Source organism: Nyctereutes procyonoides, unplaced genomic scaffold (genome assembly GCF_905146905.1).
Source record: "Nyctereutes procyonoides isolate TBG_1078 unplaced genomic scaffold, NYPRO_anot_genome, whole genome shotgun sequence".
Lineage (NCBI taxonomy): Eukaryota > Metazoa > Chordata > Mammalia > Carnivora > Canidae > Nyctereutes > Nyctereutes procyonoides.
Genome location: NW_026575025.1, coordinates 12100973 through 12121386, shown reverse-complemented (window position 1 = coordinate 12121386; position 20414 = coordinate 12100973). Strand labels below are relative to the sequence as shown.

General features: G+C 59.6%; 1 protein-coding gene across 1 annotated transcript; it reads left to right on the top strand.

The window, feature by feature from the left end:
- Nucleotides 1-4770: 4770 nt before the first annotated feature.
- PLCB3 (phospholipase C beta 3) lies at nt 4771-19954 on the top strand. Its single transcript, XM_055311105.1, has 31 exons — nt 4771-4994; nt 7452-7529; nt 7788-7856; nt 7944-8084; nt 8331-8410; nt 8492-8545; nt 8632-8707; nt 8792-8892; nt 9416-9582; nt 9670-9816; nt 10688-10928; nt 11075-11159; nt 11242-11428; nt 12240-12445; nt 13310-13406; nt 13488-13572; nt 13868-13992; nt 14314-14468; nt 14563-14724; nt 15362-15461; nt 15550-15654; nt 15868-15959; nt 17242-17395; nt 17507-17542; nt 17638-17830; nt 18296-18437; nt 18529-18605; nt 18686-18775; nt 18871-18928; nt 19170-19256; nt 19351-19954. The coding sequence occupies exons 1-31, from the start codon at nt 4896-4898 to the stop codon at nt 19552-19554; spliced, it is 3693 nt and encodes a 1230-aa protein (XP_055167080.1). The 5' UTR covers nt 4771-4895; the 3' UTR covers nt 19555-19954.
- The last annotated feature ends 460 nt before the right edge of the window (nt 19955-20414 follow it).

The window sequence follows — 20414 nt, the reverse complement described above, 5'->3', positions numbered from 1 at the left end:
CACACCCCCTTAAAGGGCCAGTCCCGCTCCGGGCCCCTCACTCCCACCCCGCCCCGGGCAGGGGCTAGGGGAGGGTCTAGTTGTCAGGGGCCTGGGCCTGGTTGTCTGATAATCCCTTTTAACCTATCTGCTCAAGCCCTGGCATTCTAGGCGCCCGAATACTGGGGTTTGGTCTCCCCCCGGGGCCCTAGTGTAATGTCCTCACTGACGAAAAACAGGGGTCATCTGGGAATAGAAGGGAGTGAGTAGTACGTGCAGGGCGGGGGTCTGGAGAGGAAACACTGGAGCCCTCGACGTCTGGGTCCTCCGGTTCCAGGCCAGAGGAGGGCAAGCAGCCTTCTCCGCGTACACCGACACGTGGACCAGGCTCCCCAGGGTGGAGGGGTGGAGAAGCGGACAGGAGCTGCCCAGGTCCGCGGACGCCCTACTGGGCAAGGGCACGCTCCCCCTATGGTGGAGGCCCAGGTTAGGGGTGAGCGGAACCGGCTCAACCGCCTGAAGGGCTAGACCCTAGACTGCCACCGCCACCGCCCACCGGCCAAGATGGCGGTGAGGAATGGGATTATGGGAAATGTAGTTCTTGAGGTCCGGCCGAGCCTGGCCGCCCCTCCCCCTCAACGGAGCCAGGGCGGGGAAGCGCAGAACTTGTTTGGGGCGCCCTCGTTCGGCTGGCTTCCACAGGGCGCGGCCCGGCGCGGCCCTTCGCCCCCCACCCGCCCCTCCCCGCAACGTCTCTGTGTACAGAGGGAACCCAGGAGTAAAGAGCTGGGACATGCGGGAGCGGGTACCCTTGATAGTAAAGATGATGATAACAGCTGACCCATAAAAAGCGTTCCTCGAGTCGGTTCCAATGCAGTCGGATCCAGTGTGAGGCCCGCTTCATTGGCTCTTCCACAGATCGTGGCCCTGCAGCGTCTTCTGTCCTTCAGATCTCACAGGCACCTTACCGGGCCCACCTCTCTCCAATAGAGGTGCATCCCATTACTGCACCCCATGGGAGCTTCCGTATCTCTGAATGGTCTCTTCATGTGATTTCTGTCTCCCACTCCTAGATTGTGTGTCCCATGCGGCCGGGCCCTGGGTGGCCCTTGCTTAATGCTGATGCCCAACGTGGAGGGACCAGCTGGGCTTCAGATCCCCATGTAAGGAGCAAATGACCCTATTCTTGCTGAACTCCCAGCACGGGTGTCAGACTTGTAACTGTTGGCTGAACACGTGACTGAATGAAAGAATGAATGGCTTCCTCTGTGCCTAGCATTTCCTGAGAAACTTGAGGCAAAGAGCCAAAGAGAAATACGTGGAAGGGCCGATGACAGTATCAGAGGTCGAGTCACACAGCTAGAGCTGGAGCTCAGCTTGCAAACCCAGGCCTCCTGACACTTAAGTCTCTACTCACCCCCATCCCTCATCCCACCAACAAGGGGGTGCAGCTCCTCTGAGATGCTTCCCATAGGTGGCAGGTTCTCCCTCCGCAGTCCCAGACTGGGTCTCAGGATCTGAGAGGCGATAAGTGTTTCTGTCCCAGACTCTCACAGATACCTTCTCTCTGGATGCCAGATAAGCCCACTGCAGGTAGGGTTCAGAGAGAGGCTGACTGGCCCAGAGTCACACAGCTCGTGTGGTAGCCAAACTCAAACCCAGAACTTTGAGCTTACTCTGTAGCTGGGAAAGAGAGACAATGAGTGCAGAAGCTGGGAATGGTATGTGTACAGGAGTGGCAAGGTGGGCTTCTGGGTTGGGGTAGGCTCTCAGGGCTCATTCCGGGGCAGGTAGAGGGGGGCTCAGGCCTCCTCCCTCCCCAGCCCTGCTCCTGGACTTATCCTCCCCTCAGCCAGCCTGGAGAGTCTGTGGAGGGCTGACCCTTGCTCTGGCCGATTAGGCAGGACCATTCTTTCCACCAGGAGCCCCATCCCTGGCCTGTAGGAGGAGCAATTTGCCCAAGTCCAAATTCCCTACCACACCCGCACCTCACCCCACCAGGGCAGGTCTGCTGTATCTGAACTCCAGCATTGATTTGGGCCTTAGGGTTGCTCAGTAGTTGAGGGGAGATATGTATACCATAACCTGGTATGGGATTGGTGCTTACAGGCCATAAAGATCTGGGTACTAGCCCCAGCCCTGCCTCCTAGATGCTGTGACCTCAAGTGATGACTTTCCTATTCCTCCTGCCATGAGAGCTAGTGTGAAGGAAAGCCTCCTGATCTCCATATATTAGGGCACCCCTGGGAGTTCTCTGGGCAGGGTGGGGAGGAGCTGGGGATGTTCTTCCTGACTCTCTCTCTTTCTTCTTTTTTTTTTTTTTCTCTCTTTCAATATTCTATGCTATCCCCACTGCCCCACTGCCTGTACAGTCCCTTCCCATGGCCACCCACCCTGAGAACAGCACAGATGGTCATGCTGGCCTCCAGCCTTGTTGGAGAATCTGCACAGAATCCAGCCCTGCACAGAATCTCAGAGTGGAACAATTGGGTTCAAATCCTAGCTCTGCCCAGCATGTTGAGAGGCCATGAGCAAGTCACTTACCTGCTCCAGGCCTCTTCAAGGAGGTTGATTCTTCCAATCTCTGGTGGCTAAGGGCTGAGAGCTCAGTGCCGAGGGCCCACATGCCAGCCCTTGCTCTTCTGCCTAAACCCTCCTGGGACTGGAGTATGCCGCTGCCTCTCCTCATCCTGGCAGGCTCAGACTGTGGCCTCCCTAGCCCCACCCCACCTGAAGTCCCAGCCCCCTCTCTACCAGAGTGCAGCTAAGGTTGCTTTCAGCACCTCTTTGAAGCAGAAGCCCTGGAGATGGAGGGTCCCCGGGGCCAAGACCGCTCCTTTAATCAAGGGTACAGGCAGAAAGGCTGCCTTCCTTCCACCATTACTGCTTGCTGAGAAACCCTATTACCATTACCAAGACTGGAAGAAAGTGTCCAAGGAGGAAGGAGCCCTTTAATGGGGGCTACCCTGGTCTCGGGAGACATGGGGGAGGGGGTGCAGAGAGGGAGAGGCTCAGGCTCAGGAAACAGGCTCCCATCCTGTTTTCCAAGGAGCTGCTGCCTAGCATTTCTATGAAGTCTCCCTGTCCAAGACCAGAACCCTGGCTCTGGCCCTGCTAGCCCTGGCACTGGCTGTGGCTTCCCTTCTCTCTTCCTCCCAGTCGGCTAGCCACTCTTCAGATGGCCAGCTGCCTGCAGATAAGGGTTATGTACCCATTTGCTTATTTTATGCTCTGACAACCTCCAGCGTCTGGACAAGGTGACTGAGGCACAGAGGGGCTAGGTGCTGCTGGTAGACTTGAACCCAAGCCTGTGGGGGTAGAGGCCACTGTCCACCCTTCATGGCTCTGCCCACTGAGACTTGGTGGTCTCTGGATCTCTGAAGGGTATGGCTCTGCTGTTCTTGTAAGAGAGGACAAGAGGATCACAAGTCTTGTCCCCCTTTCTTTGTCTCTTCAAGGGCAAGGTGTGGAGGCAGGATGAGCCAGCCTTCAAGTCAGAGGGCTAAAATCCTCTTACAAAGTTGTGTGACCCCGGGCAAGTCCTTTCCCCTCTCTGGGCCTCAAGTAGATATAAAAATCCCACCCCACTGGGCCTCTGCCAAAGGCAAGAGACTCCTTAGGTTAGAGTTGGCATCCAACAAGGTGGGGATTTTGAGGATGGCCAGTGCCAGGCAGGACGCCCCTTAGGGGCCTGAGAGCTCGGGGCGAAGGGGCCTGCAGGGCTGGCTCCTTCTTGGCTGACCCCTCCTCCCCCAGAACCAGCTCCAGTCTCTTTCTGGGTTTCTAGGTGACTTGGCTGGCCCCTCTGGATGAGTTCTACTTTAAACCTACTGCTGCTACTGCCTCTGTATTGGGGGGGCTCCCACAGGGGCCCCGAGGCAGGACCCCCCCAGCCAAGCCCTACGGGAGGGGCTGCAGCCCCCACCCATTCCAGTGCCCATGCGCCTTCCCTCCTCCCTCCCTGGAGCGCAGATTTCAGGGCACCTGCTGTAGGCCAGCGACCGCAGAGCCTCTCCTCAACCCCCCTCTTGTTCGAGGACACCCACCAGGCTCCTGAACCCTTTGGGCAAACGAGCAGTTGTCTCCTTCCCTATGTTCAGTAGGAAGTCCCATAGAGACCGGCTCCGTCATGGGGGTCTGCAGAACAAGGGGGTTGTTCTAGGGCTCTTTCGGGAAGGCCAGGATGCTTAGGTCCTTAAAGGAGTCTGCTAGTGCCTGGCTCCTCCCGGCTAGGGACGGGGGAGGGGCGCCTGCCGGCAGGAGGCCCATTAGCCAGTTAAGTGCTCCCAGGGAGTGGGGGACCGAGCTGCTGCAGGAGGGCATGAGGCGAAGTGAGGGCAGAGGGGGGTGGGGTGGGAGTGGCTTTTCCAGCACCCATCTGGGTGCCGCTGGAGTGTGGTAGGGGTCAGGCTCAGCGCCCCCGGCCCCTGCCCCGCCCTCCCGTAGTCCCCTCGCCCACGCGCCTCCGAAAGCTAAGCGGCCTGACCCCCTCCCAGTCTTCAGCAGCGCCCGCTACACCCAGTCCCTCTGGATGCACCCCTAACAAGCACCCTGGCCCTAAGCTCTCGCCTCCATCCCCAGGCAAGTCCGGAGAGGCACCCCCAGAGAGGCGCCGGGTCGGGCTCTGCCCCCGCCCCTCCCCTTTCTGGCTGCAGTCGCCGCCCCGGCCGCCAGGGGGAGCCGCCGACGCGGGGCGGGCGGGCCGACGCGGGTGGGAGGGGCGGGGCCGCAGCGGCCCCGCCCCCGCCCCGCCCCGCCCGGGCCCCGCCGCTTCTCTGGTCTGTCCGGGACAGACTGGCGGGCGGGCGCTGACGCCGCGGGGCCGGAGCGGGCCGCGCGGGAGCGCGCGGAGGGAGCGGCGGCGCCGTCGGTCCTCGTCGGGGCTCCGAGGGTCCCCGACTCGCCCCCGGCCGGCCATGGCGGGCGCCAGGCCCGGCGTCCACGCGCTGCAGCTGGAGCCGCCCACCGTGGTGGAGACCCTGCGGCGCGGGAGTAAGTTCATCAAATGGGACGAGGTAAGCGCGGGGAGCCCCCGGTTCCACCCAGTTCCTGGGACTCCCTCGCTCGAGCTCAGACGCCGGGGACCCTCACCCGAGCCAGGCCTGGCCACGGCGCCCCCCCACCCCGAAGCCACTCTGGCTGTGCTCCGGAAACTGGAGTCCCCAATCGTGCCCGTGATGAAGACTTTGCCCCCCACGCCCGTCCCTTCAGCTCTGGAAAATTGGGCTTTCTACTCTGTGGCCCGGAGACTTCGAACCCCAGTGGATCCCGGCCCCCCCACCCCCTTCTCACACGTCCTTCCCACCCCTCCCTGCCTGACGGTCTAGTTCTGGTTCCCCCCAACCCTGGCCTGGTCCCCAGACCGCTGCCTGGCACTGGACTGTGCCTGAGGGATCCTGGACCCCAGTCGGGCTCAGCGCTCCCCCGTTCTTCCTCGTGCCCTAGCCCGAACGTTGTTCTCCATTCATCACTTTTTCACCCTCTTCTTGCTGCACCCCTTTGCCCTGCTTCAGGAGCCCATCCCAGCTCTCTGTTCAGGAGGGAGCACCAAGTGACCCCCTAGTGGAGGAGTCTTGGCCCCCACAAGTTCCTCCACCCCTGGAGAACTTTGTTCTCCATTTCTTTGCATCAGGGACTTTGAACCCCAATAAATCCTTGCCCCCCCTTTCTACCTGCCCTGCCCCTGGGGCTTCCCAGATGCCCCGGCCTCCACCTGCGGCTCCCCGTCCCGTCCCGCACCCCACCCTCGTCTTTACACTGTCCCCTCCTCTGCCCCCTGGGCCCCTCCTTCCCCAGGAGGGCCTCCACCCGGCCTGCCTGAGGTTCCCCGCTGCTCCTTCCCAGTCAGGCCGGAGGCCTGGAAGACTCTGGGTTCCTTTCCGGCTGGGTGGGGCGGGTAGGCGTGGGAGCCGGGGGGAGGGGCTGGGGGCGTGGCCTGAGGCAGCAGGTGTGCCTTAGAGGGGTGCCTGGGAGCTCCAGAGGCCGGGGAGACCCTTCTCCCCAGGCCTGCGTGCAGGGAAAAGTTTCTCCTTTTCTTTCCAGAGTGATAAACCCAAATAAGGAAGTGGAAACTGGGAGAGGGCCCTGGGGGTGGGGTGGGGGTTGCTGACTGAGACTTAGGGCTGAAGAGCAGGGGGCCTGGGCTGGTTTTGAAGGCCAGATACCCAGGGAGGGGCAGGGGAGGGTCCTGGGGTCAGTACCCAAAGAACTCCCCCCTCTCAAGCCAAGCTGCGGGGCAGGACTGGGAATTCCAGAGGGGTTGAGGATGGGTGTCGGCACCATGAGGCCAGAAGGCGCAGGCACCCGCAAAGTTCCAAGGCCTCCTGGCCTTTGTAAAAAAAGAGATGGGTGGGGCTGGTGCAAACCCCAATTCTCCAGAAAAGGAAACTGAGTCTGGAGAGTGGAGACTAATCCCAGTCCCCACAGTGGGGTTGCAGCTAAGGCCAGGACCTGGGAACCCCGCCGGGGTCCCGCTGCCTTCCTTCCCAGGCTTCCAGACTCTGGACTCTGGAGCCATACCACCTGCGAGCAAATCCTAATCTTGACCTTAGGCCAGCCACCTAACCTGCCTGAGCTCAGGCTCCTCATCTGTTAAATGAGAACAATAGTAGCACCTACTTCATCATGAGATTGTTAGCTCCTAGAGGGCCATTTGGCCCTGAGGACCGCCCCCCTGTGCCCCCCCATCCGCTGGTCCTGAGTCACACGGGTGGCCCTGGGAGCCGGCCAGCGACCAGAATCCGCTTCAAAATGGGGGTGGCCTACCCTTCCCTGCCCTCCTGCCAGCCATAGGGCTGTTTGAGGGAAGACAGAATTCACCATCCAGGCCCAAGGGCAGAGAGAGTCCCCTTCTGGGGAGATTCAGTCTGTATTCTGTAAGACATGAGCTGCAGGACTGAAGCTCCAGTGGGGTGCAGGGTTGGGGGTCATGGGCTTTGAGGCAGGCGTAAGGGCTGCTCTGAGGAACCCAAAAGCTGTAGAAGTCAGACTTCTGAACCTTCTGCTTTCATCCTGTAAATATTCTCGAGGGGGCTTCAGAGTGCTCTGACCACCAGGGAGCTGTCAAACCCTCTGAGGAAATTGAACCCAGGACTGGGGGCTGGGGAGGCCTCCCCAAGGAGGTGGGTCAGATTTCATGGGTTTGAGAAGGAAGGAGAGAAAGGCTATCCCAGCAAAGGAACAACAGTGTAAAAGCTAGAGGAGGGGAAAGATAGTGGTCCGAGTGATGGAGCCCTAGGGTCAAACAGGTGAGACTGGGAGGGGCCCTGGGATCCCAGATGTCACTCCAGGGACAGTTGCGTGAGCTTTATCCCAAGGACTGTAGGGAAACTTCCATAAGGGACCTGTGGGCTGGATGAGGCTTCATCTTCATTCACTAGCAGAAACACTGGTGTGGAGGGCCTGAGGGGAGTCCAGGGCCCAAGCCTAGGCTACAGGCCTCACTCATCCCTGCCTTCCCGTCCCGTCCCCAGGAGACCTCCAGTCGGAACCTGGTAACCCTGCGTGTAGATTCCAATGGCTTCTTTCTATACTGGACTGGACCCAACATGGTGAGGATGGGCACTGGTGCAGCTTGCTCAAGTCTAGGGGCCCTGACCCAGACCCCCAAACCCCTCCTACCCGCCCAGGAGGGTGGGGCCCAGCTGCTGGCTGACCTCTCCCATGACTCCCTGGACAGGAAGTGCTAAGGGTGGGGGCTGAGGCTGGGGCTATAGGAGGTGGGGGGACCCTGGGTGGAGATCTTGGGGGCCTTGCCTGGCTCTTGCCTCATAGCCTCTCAGACCTACCCTGGTGTCTGGTTTCCCCAGGAGGTGGACACACTGGACATTAGTTCCATCAGGGACACGCGAACAGGTCGTTACTCCCGCCTGCCAAAGGTGAGCAATGGGGCCTGAGCTGAGGATGGCCGTGAGGCCTTGAGGGATGGAGACACCTCTCTTTACCCTTGGCTTTCAACTACTCAGGACCCCAAGATCCGGGAGGTGCTGGGCTTTGGGGGCCCTGACACCCGGCTAGAGGAGAAGTTGATGACGGTGGTGGCCGGGCCAGACCCGGTGAATACAACATTCTTGAACTTCATGGCTGTGCAGGATGACACAGCCAAGGTGAGCTAGGGCCCAAGGGTTGGGCCTAGGGAGCCACCACCTCACTTGCCGAGTCAGCCATCACTTAGCGTCTGTTGTGCACCAGGCTGTTCTCTGCCCCTATTTCTAACCATCCTCTGACAAAGCAGAATTTAAGCACTCACTGTGGATCATACCCGATTCTGAGTGTGGGCTGGGGCTGGGCCAACCTCTCTGTTCCCCATTCACCCCCCACCCCCACCCTCACCCAGTCTCGTGACCCCTCAGGTCTGGGCCGAGGAGCTGTTCAAGCTGGCTATGAACATCCTGGCTCAGAACGCCTCCAGGAATACCTTCCTGCGGAAAGCGTGAGTCCTCGGCCTGCCTATGGGGTATTGGGGGTTCAGGTGGCCATGCCCAGCATGTGACCCTTCTGCCTGCCTCCCCAGATACACCAAGCTGAAGCTGCAGGTGAACCAGGATGGACGGATCCCGGTTAAGAAGTGAGTATTCTTTCCTTCAGCACCTTCTCCTGCTCCCACCTTGGTGATCTTCACCCCCATGACTCTGGCCCCTCTCACTTGCTCAGTATCCTGAAGATGTTTTCAGCAGATAAAAAGCGAGTGGAGACCGCACTAGAATCCTGTGGCCTCAATTTCAACCGGGTGAGAAGGCAGGGGCAACATAGGGTATCTGGTCTTTTGGGGCTGGCTGCCCCTGGGTTCTCACCCGACATGTCTGACCCCCAGAGTGAATCCATCCGGCCCGATGAGTTTTCCTTGGAAATCTTTGAGCGGTTCCTGAATAAGTTGTGTCTGCGGCCGGACATTGACAAGATCCTGCTAGAGATGTGAGCGGGGCTGGGCCCACCTCCTAGCGCCTGGTGCTCTCTGGCCTCTACTGGCATTCCTTCTAGTACAGTGAGGGGAAGCAGAACTATTGAGGGTCCCAGTGTGCTGGGGCTGGGGTTGGGGTTGGGTCTGTGCTGGGAACTGCTCTGTGCTGGGCCTTTGCCGGGGTTACTTTCATCAGCCTATGCACGGGTGGGGGACCGAGCAGCTTCAATGGACTGTGAGACTTGCCTAAGCTCATATAGCAAGTGACCACTGGAGCTGAGGTTGGGTCTAGGGTCTGGAAGCAGGCATTGCAGGCCAAACACTTGGTGGCTTCCAGAGCCCTTGTTAATGGCAATGCCAGCACCTTAGGAGAGTGGTTAGGAGAGAGGATGGGAAAACAGGCCCAGAGTGGGCAGCCATTCGCTCAAGTCCCAATCAGCAGGTGCTAGAGCCTGGCCCAGATCTTCTGACTCCCGCTGCCAGGATAAGCAGGGGCTGTTGAGGCTGCAGCCTCGCTCAGCTTCATACCCCTTCTAGAGGTGCTAAGGGCAAGCCATACCTGACGCTGGAGCAGCTCATGGACTTCATCAACCAGAAGCAACGGGACCCGAGGCTCAACGAAGTGCTGTACCCACCCCTGCGGCCCTCCCAGGCTCGGCTGCTCATTGAGAAGTATGAGCCCAACCAGCAGTTCCTGGAGCGAGGTGAGCCAGTGTGGATGGAGCCAGTTGGAGCTGCGGGGGTGGCAGCAGGAGCCCTAGCTGAGCCTGCTGACCTCACCCGTCCCCCAGATCAGATGTCCATGGAGGGCTTCAGCCGCTACCTGGGAGGTGAAGAGAATGGGATCCTACCCCTGGAGGCCCTGGATCTGAGCGCTGACATGACCCAGCCACTCAGTGCCTATTTTATCAACTCCTCACACAACACCTATCTCACAGGTGAGTGAGCCATCCTTGGGCAGTGGCCTCTGTGACCTCTGTCCTCCACCCTTTCCATGGCCTCCCTCCTTTTGGGGTGGCCAGTGAGAGGGATGCAGGTGGGGAACAGGCATCCTGCACCGACAGGGTTGGCAGGGGGAGCAGGGCTTCTCTGCATGGGTGCATATCCTGGGTGGTCTGGAAGGCTTCCCTGGGGAAGGGCTGAGGCCTTTGCTGGCTGGCCTATGATGAAGGAACACAAGACTCCTTGGTGTTCTTCAGCTGGAAGGAGGCCGGAGGCAGGGTGGGTGCTGGGGCAGGTAGAGGTGAGAGAGGGAGTGAGAGAAGGAGGCAGGGCTAGACCAGGGTGCTGAAGGGATTTGGATTTATCCTAAGTGGATGGGAAAGACTTTTTGGAGGGTGTTAATCAGGGGAGGTGGTGAGACATGGTCAGTTTTGGGAAGAATGACAGCCAGGAGCTCTGCCGAGATTGGATGGGAGGCAGGCAGGGGCCTGCCGTCCCTGGGCCAGAGGTGATGGAGGCTATAGCTGGGGGGGCAGGAGGGGCAAGTGTTTATCTGTCAGAGGGTGAGTCCTGGAGGAGGAACCAGTCAGCCAGCACTGCTGGATGCTGACTCTGCCCAGTTTGGACGGGGGCCAGGGGCTGGGGGGCAGGACATGGGCCCTGCCCTGGGGGATCTCAGGAGAGACAGCGCTGGTTCCACAGTGAATTAAGGAGCAATCAAGCGCTGGCCTGGCAGCATGCCAGGGCCGGGCTGGGCTGCCACGGGGGCCTGTGCATCTCCAGCATGGCTGGTTGGGCACAGGCCTGGGGAGGAGGGTGAGGACCCGGGCTGGCCAGGCAGCTGTGGTGACAGAGCCTCGCCGCTAGCGGGGCAGCTGGCTGGGACCTCGTCGGTGGAGATGTACCGGCAGGCGCTGCTGTGGGGCTGCCGCTGTGTGGAGCTGGATGTGTGGAAAGGGCGGCCGCCTGAGGAGGAGCCCTTCATCACCCACGGCTTCACCATGACCACTGAGGTGCCACTGAGAGATGTGCTCGAGGCCATTGCAGAAACCGCCTTCAAGACCTCTCCCTATCCAGTCATCCTCTCCTTCGAGAATCACGTGGACTCGTGAGTGGGCCCCCGAACCTGTGCAATCGGGCCAAAGGGAAGTGTTGGACCGTTCCTGTGACCTCTGACCCTGAAGGCCTTTGATCTACCCTGGGGACATTGACTTCACCCCCAGGGACCTCTGACCTTTGATCTTGGCCCCACAGAGCGAAGCAGCAGGCCAAGATGGCCGAGTACTGCCGTTCCATCTTTGGGGACGCGCTGCTCATCGACCCACTGGACAAGTACCCGGTATGAGAGCTTGGAGCTGTGGCAGGGCATGGGGGCGGTGGTGAGGGCACCCCAGCAGGTGCTCACCTGTCCGTGCCCACAGCTGGCCCCAGGTGTCCCCCTGCCCAGCCCCCAGGACCTGATGGGCCGCATCCTGGTGAAGAACAAGAAGCGTCACCAGCCCAGCACTGGTGTCCCCAACAGCTCTGTGCGCAAGCGGCCACTGGAGCAGAGCAACTCAGCCCTGAGCGAGAGCTCTGCCGCCACTGACCCCTCCTCACCTCAGCTTGGTATGGCCCCTGCCCAGCCTTCAGCCCTGATCCTGACCCTGAACTCTCCCCTCCCAGGGCCCTACCTCCCTGGTGACCCTCCTTCTGCTCCCAACCTGACGCTCCCTCCTCACCAAGCCCCTCAGCTGAGGATGGGACCTCTGACCTCCAACCCTGGCACTGACCTCACTGAACTACCCCCCAACTGGATTTGGTTCTCTCCAATTCCTGATCCCTCGACCTCAGCCTCCCACCCCTCACAAAGCCCTCTCCACCAGACTATAACTGAATTCTAACTTCTGACCTCAGTGAACCACATACATCCTCATGCTTTGGTTGTGACCCTCAGACCTCTGACCCTTGTCCTGTGACCTCTACTGAGTCTATCTACCCATTGGGTTATAATTTTAGTTAACTCTCTGACCTCTCACTTCATTGAAGTCCTCCATACATCTGACCCCTGACCTCTCACTTCATGAAGCCTCCTCATTGGGTGTGGCTCTGATGGATGCCTAACTTGGAACCCCGTGTCATCTTTTACCTCCCACTGCCAAGGCCATTGTACCCCAGGCCCTGGCTTCTCGCCCTTCTGAGCCACCCTGCCTACCTCTCTAATGGCTAGAACTCTGGGCCCTGACCCTTGAGCCATGACCCCCATACTCCTGGCTTTAATCCCATCCAACTCCTGACCTCTGTTCTCTCCCCCAGCCACACTGTCCTGAGATTACCCCTTGACCTCCCACACCGAGTCGCCTCTGTGCACACTGGCCACGATCCCTCCTGACTCCCTGTTTGTGTTTGTCCTGACCCCCTGTGGCTCTCTCCTCTGCAGGGTCCCCCAGCTCTGAGAGCTGCCCAGGCTTGAGCAATGGGGAAGAGGTGGGCCTGGAGAAGCCTAGCCTGGAGCCTCAGAAGTCTCTGGGTGAGGATGGGCTCCCACGGGGCCCCAACACTCTTGGATCTGCTGACCGTGAGGATGAGGAAGAAGAGGAGGAAGAGGAGGAACAGGCAGATCCTAAAAAGCCAACCTCAGATGAGGTTAGCCCCAAAGGCGGGAAGAGGCAGAGGGAGCACGTACTCATTACCCCAGCATTTGCTGAGCACATACTGTGTGCCAGGCACAGTGCTGTGTGCTGGGTCTAGTCACATTCAGTGTTATCCCTGCTCTTCTGGAGTCTGTAGGGTGTGTGTATATGGACGGGGGGGGGGGGGCGGGGGGAGAAGCGTTCTTAGGTAAACAGGCATGGGAGCAAGTGAACTTATGCTTGTGACTGGGCTGGCGAGGGGTGAATTAGGATGTGGAATTGGAGGGAAGAGGGGGAGACTGACCTGGGCAGGGAGGTTGGGCGATTGGACCTGAGCAAGAGGGACCCCATGTGCAAAGGCCCTGTGGCAGGACTGGAAGGTACCTGAAGGGGCAGTATCAGGCAAAGGAGTGTTGAGTTCTGAGGAGTGGAGGTGACAGAAATGTGAGGTCAAATTTAGGAGGGCCCAGCATGAGGAAGGGCGTGGGCAGGGGTGGCCAAGCTCAGCATGGCAGGCATGGAGTTCAAGGCTCCTGGTGGGCCACCGGAGAGGAGATGGCAATGTAGTATTTGGAGATAATGGCTCATCTGCCTGGGAATAGTTGAGTCCCTGGGGTTGGATGAGGAGTTCTAGCTTCCAGGGATCAGGGAGGCAGGAGACAAAAGAGGAAAGTGGGGTCCAGGGCAAGGCCCCAGAGGGAAGTCCTTGGGGCAGATGGGGCCAGGACTGTGGGCCACTAGGTAGTGTGATTGCAGAGGTAGGCAGAGGGTCAGCACCTCCTTCCTGAGTGAGGGGGGGCAAGTGAGGGAACTTCCAGCTGATGTTTGGCGGATGTTACTTTCATGGCCCTGCTGACCCTTTGTTTGGGGGCCACAGGGCACTGCCAGCAGTGAGGTCAATGCCACTGAGGAAATGTCAACACTCGTCAACTACATTGAGCCTGTCAAGTTCAAGTCCTTTGAGGCTGCTCGAAGTGAGTGGGGAAGGAGCTGGTGGGAATAGGAGCCAGCCCAGCTTTTCCAGACCTGACTCCTTCCTGTTCTTCACCCTGCAGAAAGGAACAAATGCTTTGAGATGTCATCCTTCGTCGAAACCAAGGCTATGGAGCAACTGACCAAGAGCCCCATGGAGTTTGTGGAGTATCTTTCCACATTGCCAGGGCTGGCAGACCAGGGTGGGGGTGCTCAGAGACCTGCTCAGATGTTCTGAGCCCACTTATGCCACCTGTACAGGGTCCTGACACTCTAGCACTCTGGTCTGGGTTTGGGGTTAGCCTAGGAAACCGCACAGGGCCCCGGCCAAGAGGCGGGGGCCAGAAGGGCATCTTGAGCAAAGGCCGGGAAGTGGGTTGACAGGAACCGAGGATGGGCCTGGAGTGCTGCCCGGGGGGGGCGGGGACCGGTAAACGGCATGGCCCCTGACTGCCAACCTCAGATACAATAAACAGCAGCTCAGCCGCATCTACCCTAAGGGTACCCGCGTGGACTCGTCCAACTACATGCCCCAGCTCTTTTGGAACGTGGGCTGCCAGCTTGTTGCGCTCAACTTCCAGACCCTGGGTGAGAGCACTGGCCTGCCTCAACTCCCTGGACTCCTCCAGCCTCCCTGACTCCTCTGCTCTGTGATCCTGCTAACGTTGTCCAAAGGGACCTCTGTATCTAATCCCAGATCTCCACCCAACCAGGACTTTGGCAAACCTCCACTCCTGGCCTTGGCTGACCCCAGACCTTTTCCCTGTCTGATCTTTCCCGAGTCTGGACTGCTGAGCCCATCTGATCTGACCCAATGCTCCCTGGTCTTCCCTCTGCATTGAACCATCCTTCTGACTCCTCACCTTATTGGCTTTTCTGGCCCTTTGCCTTCCCGGTATTCCCCCCCAGATGTGGCAATGCAGCTCAATGCAGGCGTGTTCGAGTACAATGGGCGCAGTGGCTATCTGCTCAAACCTGAGTTTATGCGGCGGCCAGACAAGTCCTTCGATCCTTTCACCGAAGTCATTGTGGATGGCATTGTGGCCAATGCCTTGCGGGTCAAGGTGGGGCCACGGGGGGCTCTGGCAGGCTGTCCTAGGAGTGGGACACGTGGCAGTCACCTTACCCTCCTGCTCTTGCCCTGCCCGCCCCCACCAGGTGATCTCGGGGCAGTTCCTGTCCGACAGGAAGGTGGGCATCTATGTGGAGGTGGACATGTTTGGCCTCCCCGTTGACACACGGCGCAAGTACCGTACTCGGACCTCTCAAGGGAACTCATTCAACCCTGTGTGGGATGAGGAACCTTTTGACTTCCCCAAGGTGAGCTTGGCGCCTACACCTGCCCTGCCAGGCTCTCTCGGTCGGGGGAGGAGGAAGCAGGCGCAATGGTAGTGCTCGTGGGATGTAAGGCAGGGGGGGCCGGGGGACCTCAAGCCTGGGTCTGTCAAGCCCATGTAAGCCCTGCATGTGCCAGAGTCAGGCTCAGGCTCCTTGCCCTCTGCAGGCTTGCAGAAGAGAATGAGAGACTGAGGAGGGGGGTGCAGCCCACCCTGCCTTCCAGGCAGGAAGGACTTGTCTGGGATCACAGCCGAAAGCACCCACCAGCTCTTCCCTGCCTCCCAAAAGGACTGGACCCCGCTGGGGTGGCTGTGGCCTCAGGTGCAGACCCTAGCTCACACTACAGTTTCTAACTTGGCAGTGACCAGGCCTGTCCCATCATAGTGGTACCTGCAGGGGTCTGCCTGTTTTCTCCGCTGCTCACCAACCATTTGGCCAGGCCGTGGAGGTGTGGGTCTGCCACCGGCTCAGCAGCAATATTGACTGATGGGCAGTCATGAGGTCAGCTTGTCTGAGGGTCCACTGGAGTGTTGGCCTTAGCAGCTGTGGTCAGTTGTGGCTCGGTGGACACAGTGGCTGTGGGTCAGCTGCATAGCTCAGCACCAGTCTGGGCCCTCAGGTGGTGCTACCCACGCTGGCTTCGCTGCGCATCGCGGCCTTTGAGGAAGGCGGCAAGTTTGTGGGGCATCGGATTCTGCCCGTCTCTGCTATCCGCTCAGGTGAGGCCGTCTGGGCTCTGGCAAGCACAGGGGCAGTGTGTGGGAGGACCTAGCCGGGCTCAGCCACCTTGCTCTCTGGTCCCCACAGGGTACCACTACATCTGTCTGCGGAACGAGGCCAACCAGCCACTTTGCCTGCCAGCCCTGCTCATCTACACGGAAGCCTCCGACTATATTCCTGATGACCACCAGGGTGAGCTGGGGGAGCAGGGGGACGCAGGCCAGGTGGGGTAGGGGACAGGGGTGCAAACAGGGTCTGGCAGTGGTTCAGCCAGATGGCCCCGATGGAGGGTGGTAAACAGACCAGAGGGCAGGTTCTGTGGTCTCTCCATGAAACCAGAACAATGGGGAAGGTGTGGCCTTGGGGGTTGTGTCTCTGAAACCCTTGCCTTCTGCCCCCATCTAGACTACGCAGAGGCCCTGATCAACCCCATCAAGCATGTCAGCCTGATGGACCAGAGGGCCAAGCAGTTGGCCGCCCTCATTGGGGAGAGTGAGGTGAGCCAGGGCAGGTCAGGAATGGGGAGGCAACAGGCTCAGGCTGACCTGGACCCTAGGGACTTCCGGGAAGGGGTGTGGTGTGGTGGGCAAGTTGGTGGAGGGCAGTGAGGGCTGATCTCTGGGCCGGGGCCTGGTGGAGCACCCTGCAGCTTTCTCCTTGCCCCTCTCTCTGCACTGTCCCATTCCAGGCCTGGCTGGTGGTCTGGCTCCTCTCCCTGAGGAGGGCTGTTCACTGCCTTACTATAGATGCCAACTTGATGCATTTACTCACACCCTCTACCTGGGGGTTGGTTCCTCTTTCTGGCTTCTGTCATCCAGACCAGATAATAAAGCCAAGTGAATTCTGAATGCCAGGTCTCCGCCTGGCTCTTTTCACCCACTTAACTCACATAATCCCCTGCACCACCTGAGTCTGGTCCTGCCACCCCAGTGTAGAGGTGGGAACACCGAGGCTCTCTACCCGAGGGCCTCCAACCGAGCTCTGCCTCCAGCACCGGCCCTTCCGCTGGTGTGGGGCTTCTGGCCTCTCTGATTCTGACTCAGTGGGCTCAGCAGCCTTGGGATACTGTCCACATTTTAAGGAGGTGGAAACTACCCGTTCTGCATGTGGGAGCCTTTTGGGACAGACCCAGGCTGGCACTTCCCCAGCTGCAACAGGGTCAGGGTCAAAGCTGAAACGCAGGGTTCAGCTGCCTCACCAGAGCAGTTAGAAGCCAAAGAAGCTTTTAAAACATGGGGTCCTGGGAGCCATGAGATGGGTAGTGGCTTCTGTGGGGAGGGGTCAGGAGCAGAGGCTTGCCTGCACATCCAGACCTGGTCCCATGGGGCTTGTGACAGGCAGAGAGAGAGAGAGGCTGCATGGAGCTGTTAGCAGGAGAGGCTGGTGCCCACTCTGCGGTCACTTCCTTCGATGATTTAATCAGGAGCCAAGCAACAAGGAAGATGAGCAGCTGTGGGCAAGGGCGGAGGAGACTCCGAGAGGGGAGGAAATTTGGGGTGGGGCCAAGGCTTTCCTGAACAATCTAGAAGTTCCTGAGCACATGCAACGGGGCGTGGCATCCTAGAGACACAGTCTCCTATTACCTTTCCCACACCCCACATGGAAAAGGAGTTTAGAAATGCTTATTTTAGTCCTCTTATTTCTCTTGAAGTTGTTCCAACAGCCCAGTATCATAGACGAGGAGCCCAGGCCAAACGGGCCAAGGGAAGCCAACCAGGGGCACTGGGGAGCCCCGGGAGGTTAGAACAGCATTTTTGAAAGAGCCTTCTGCTTTCTCAGGCTCAGGCCAGCCCAGAGACATGCCAGGAGACTCCGTCTCAGCAGCCGGGGTCCCAGCTGACCCCAAACCCTACACCTAGCCCGCTGGACACACCCCTGCGCCGGCCCCCAGGCCCTGCCACAGCCCCTACCAGCCCCTCCCTCAGCAGCCCAGGTAAGGGGCGGCCCAGGTCTGGGGGGTAATGGGGGTGCAGGGTGGGGGGATTGCCACCATATTCTACTCTCCCTGGGTCCCTCACAGTCCTGCCTCCGCTTTCCTCCCCAGGGCAGCGAGATGACCTCATCGCCAGCCTCCTCTCAGGTGCGGGGCAGGGCTGTTTTGCAGGGAGTGGGGCAACCCCCCCCCCAGGCCTGTGCCTGCCCCAGCCCCGCTCACCTTTGCCCCATTGCTCACAGAGGTGGCCCCAATCCCGCTGGAGGAGCTCCGAGGCCATAAGGCGCTGGTGAAGCTCCAGAACCGGCAAGAACGAGAGCTGCGGGAGCTACATAAGAAGCACCAGCGGAAGGCCATCGCCCTCACCCGCCGGCTGCTTGAGGGCCTGGCTCAGGCCCGGGCGGAGAGCAGGTGCCGGCATCGGCCAGGTGTCCTGTGAGTGTCACACCTGCCTGCAGGTGGGGCAGTGTGCGCTGGTGTGAATATGAGGGTTCGTGCACAGTGAGGGGGCGATTCACCAGGGGACTGGGAGCATGGCAGGATGGCCAAGGGAGCTGCTCCTTGACCCCCAGAGAGTCAAGGTTTGGTGTGAGGAGGATCAAGGAGTCTTCCCACACTGGATCCCATCCTCTCTTCCTGGGAGCCAGGCCTCTTTCAAAGTCCCCCGGAGAGCGTGTATTTCCAGAGAACCTTGCCCATGCAGGCTCCCAGCATTTGCATGGACTTAATGGGCCTCGTCGGCATAATAGACCCTGCCCACCCCCTGGCATCTCCCCCTACCCCCGCCCCGCCAAGCTGGTATCTACCACTGCCTATTGGGATATGCCCTGTCCATCATTGCCCTCCTGGCCCAGGTCCATGTGATGACCTGAGGATCACCCAGAGGGGTTCTTCCTACAGAGGTGGGGAGAACGAGAAGGAAGAGGGAGAAGAGGTAAAGCGGTATCAGGAGTTCCAGAAGAGACAGGTGCAGAGTCTCTTGGAGCTACGGGAGGCTCAGGTGGACACAGAGGCCGAGCGGAGGCTGGAGCACCTGAAACAGGTGAGGTGGACATGTGGCAGCAAGGGAGAGCCTGCCTCTGGGACAGACCGGGCATCAGCCTGTGTCACCTGCTGGCCACCTGTGTCCACAGGCTCAGCAGCGGCTCAGGGAAGTTGTCCTGGATGCTCACACAACTCAGTTCAAGAAGCTGAAGGAGATGAATGAGAGGTGACTACCTGGTGCTGGGAGGAGAGGAGAGCCCCCAGATCTGCCACTGACCCTCTCTCCGCCCCTACTGGCTCTTCCAGGGAGAAGAAGGAATTGCAGAAGATTCTAGACAGGAAGCGCCACAACAGTATCTCAGAGGCCAAGACTAGGGAGAAACATAAGAAGGAGGCGTAAGGGCCCTGGGGCCAGGAGCTGCTGGGGGGCCAGGAGCCGCAGGGCGGGGTGGAGGGGGGAGCAGGTACTGAGCCCCCTCTGCTCACTGCAGAGAACTGACAGAGATTAACCGTCGGCACATCACTGAGTCGGTCAACTCCATCCGTCGGGTGAGTGAGGCTCAGATGCCACCCTAGCCCTCGCCCACCCCTCTCTTCTTCAGTCATTAGAAACTTGTCTCCTCGGTGCCTGGCCTCTTGCTATGTTCCCCTAGAGGGGCTTCTAGACCTTTTGCTGTAAGGGTCATTTCAGAACCCTGGCCCCACAGCCCTGGGAGCCTACACCTGCCCGACTCGCTTGCACCCCCTTGGCTGAGCCCAGTCCTCGACCCCGCCCCTGCCTCCCCTGCAGCTGGAGGAGGCCCAGAAGCAGCGGCAGGAACGCCTGGTGGCTGGGCAGCAGCAGGTCCTACAGCAGCTGGCTGAAGAGGAGCCCAAGGTGAGGCCATGGGTGAGGCAGGCAACAGGCTGGCAGGGTGCCAGGTGGCCCAGTCTCGCTTGTCCTACTCCTCCTCCTCCTCCTCCTCCCTAAGCTGCTGGCCCAGCTGGCCCAGGAGTGTCAGGAGCATCGGGCAAGGCTGCCCCAGGAGATCCGCCAGAGCCTGCTAGGCGAGACACCGGAGGGGCTGGGGGACAGGCACCTGGTGGCCTGTGCCAGCAACGGTCACGCACCTGGGAGCAGCGGGCACCTGTCTGGCGCTGACTCAGAGAGCCAAGAGGAGAATACGAAGCTCTGAACTGGCTGAGCAAGAGGTGGCCACAGGATGGGTGCTGGGAGGGCAGGAAGCTAAGACACTAATGCTTTTTTTTTTTTTTTTTTTAACTTTTTATCTTTAGAAATTTTATTTTTTTAAACTGGGGCAAGCACCCCACACTAACTCCCTCCCTTCACCCTCTTGGGGCCAGGAGTCCCCAGGCCCTCCTTCCTGTCTTTGGTCCTGAGGAAGGCACTGGGCCACTGTGGGCCACAAGGCTTTTGCCCCCATGAGACCCCTGCCCCAGAGTGGGAGCTCTCTCCCTCACTTCCCCAGGGAACACTGGCAGAGATTTTGAGCTCTGGGAAGTAGGGGGGGGGGTCACATGCTTTCTCTATCCTTTGGAAATTTTTTTTATATGAATAAAAGTGGATTTCAGGGACCCTGTGTACAGTGTGGTTGGGGGGGGGCAGCAGTTCTGTGGGGGACCCTGGACCCGGCTCGCCACCCTCCTGGGGCTTTGGTTTTCTCATCTATAAAATGGGCTGGTGGGCACTGTGGGGTTGAGGTCAGGCCCCCAGCAAAGGAATGCTGGGTTTCATCCTTGAGACCTCCTTGCCTGCATCTTGCAGATCTTCCCAATGACATGCCATCAGAGTCCCTGTGGCCTCCCCTAGGCTTTCCTGCCTTTATGCTCTCCAACCATGGCTCATCCTTCTTGCCACATACCCCGCTTCCATTACTTTTCTCCCTCCTGGGCTCTTCTTGTTCTCCCTTCAGAGGCTCAGGCCTCTGCTTCAGGAAGCCTTCCCTGCCCCCCCTTCCTGTCGCCTGATATGACCCAAGAACCCAACATCTTCCGCTGAGGCTGCCCTGGGCACCTCACAGGCAGTTGACTCTAA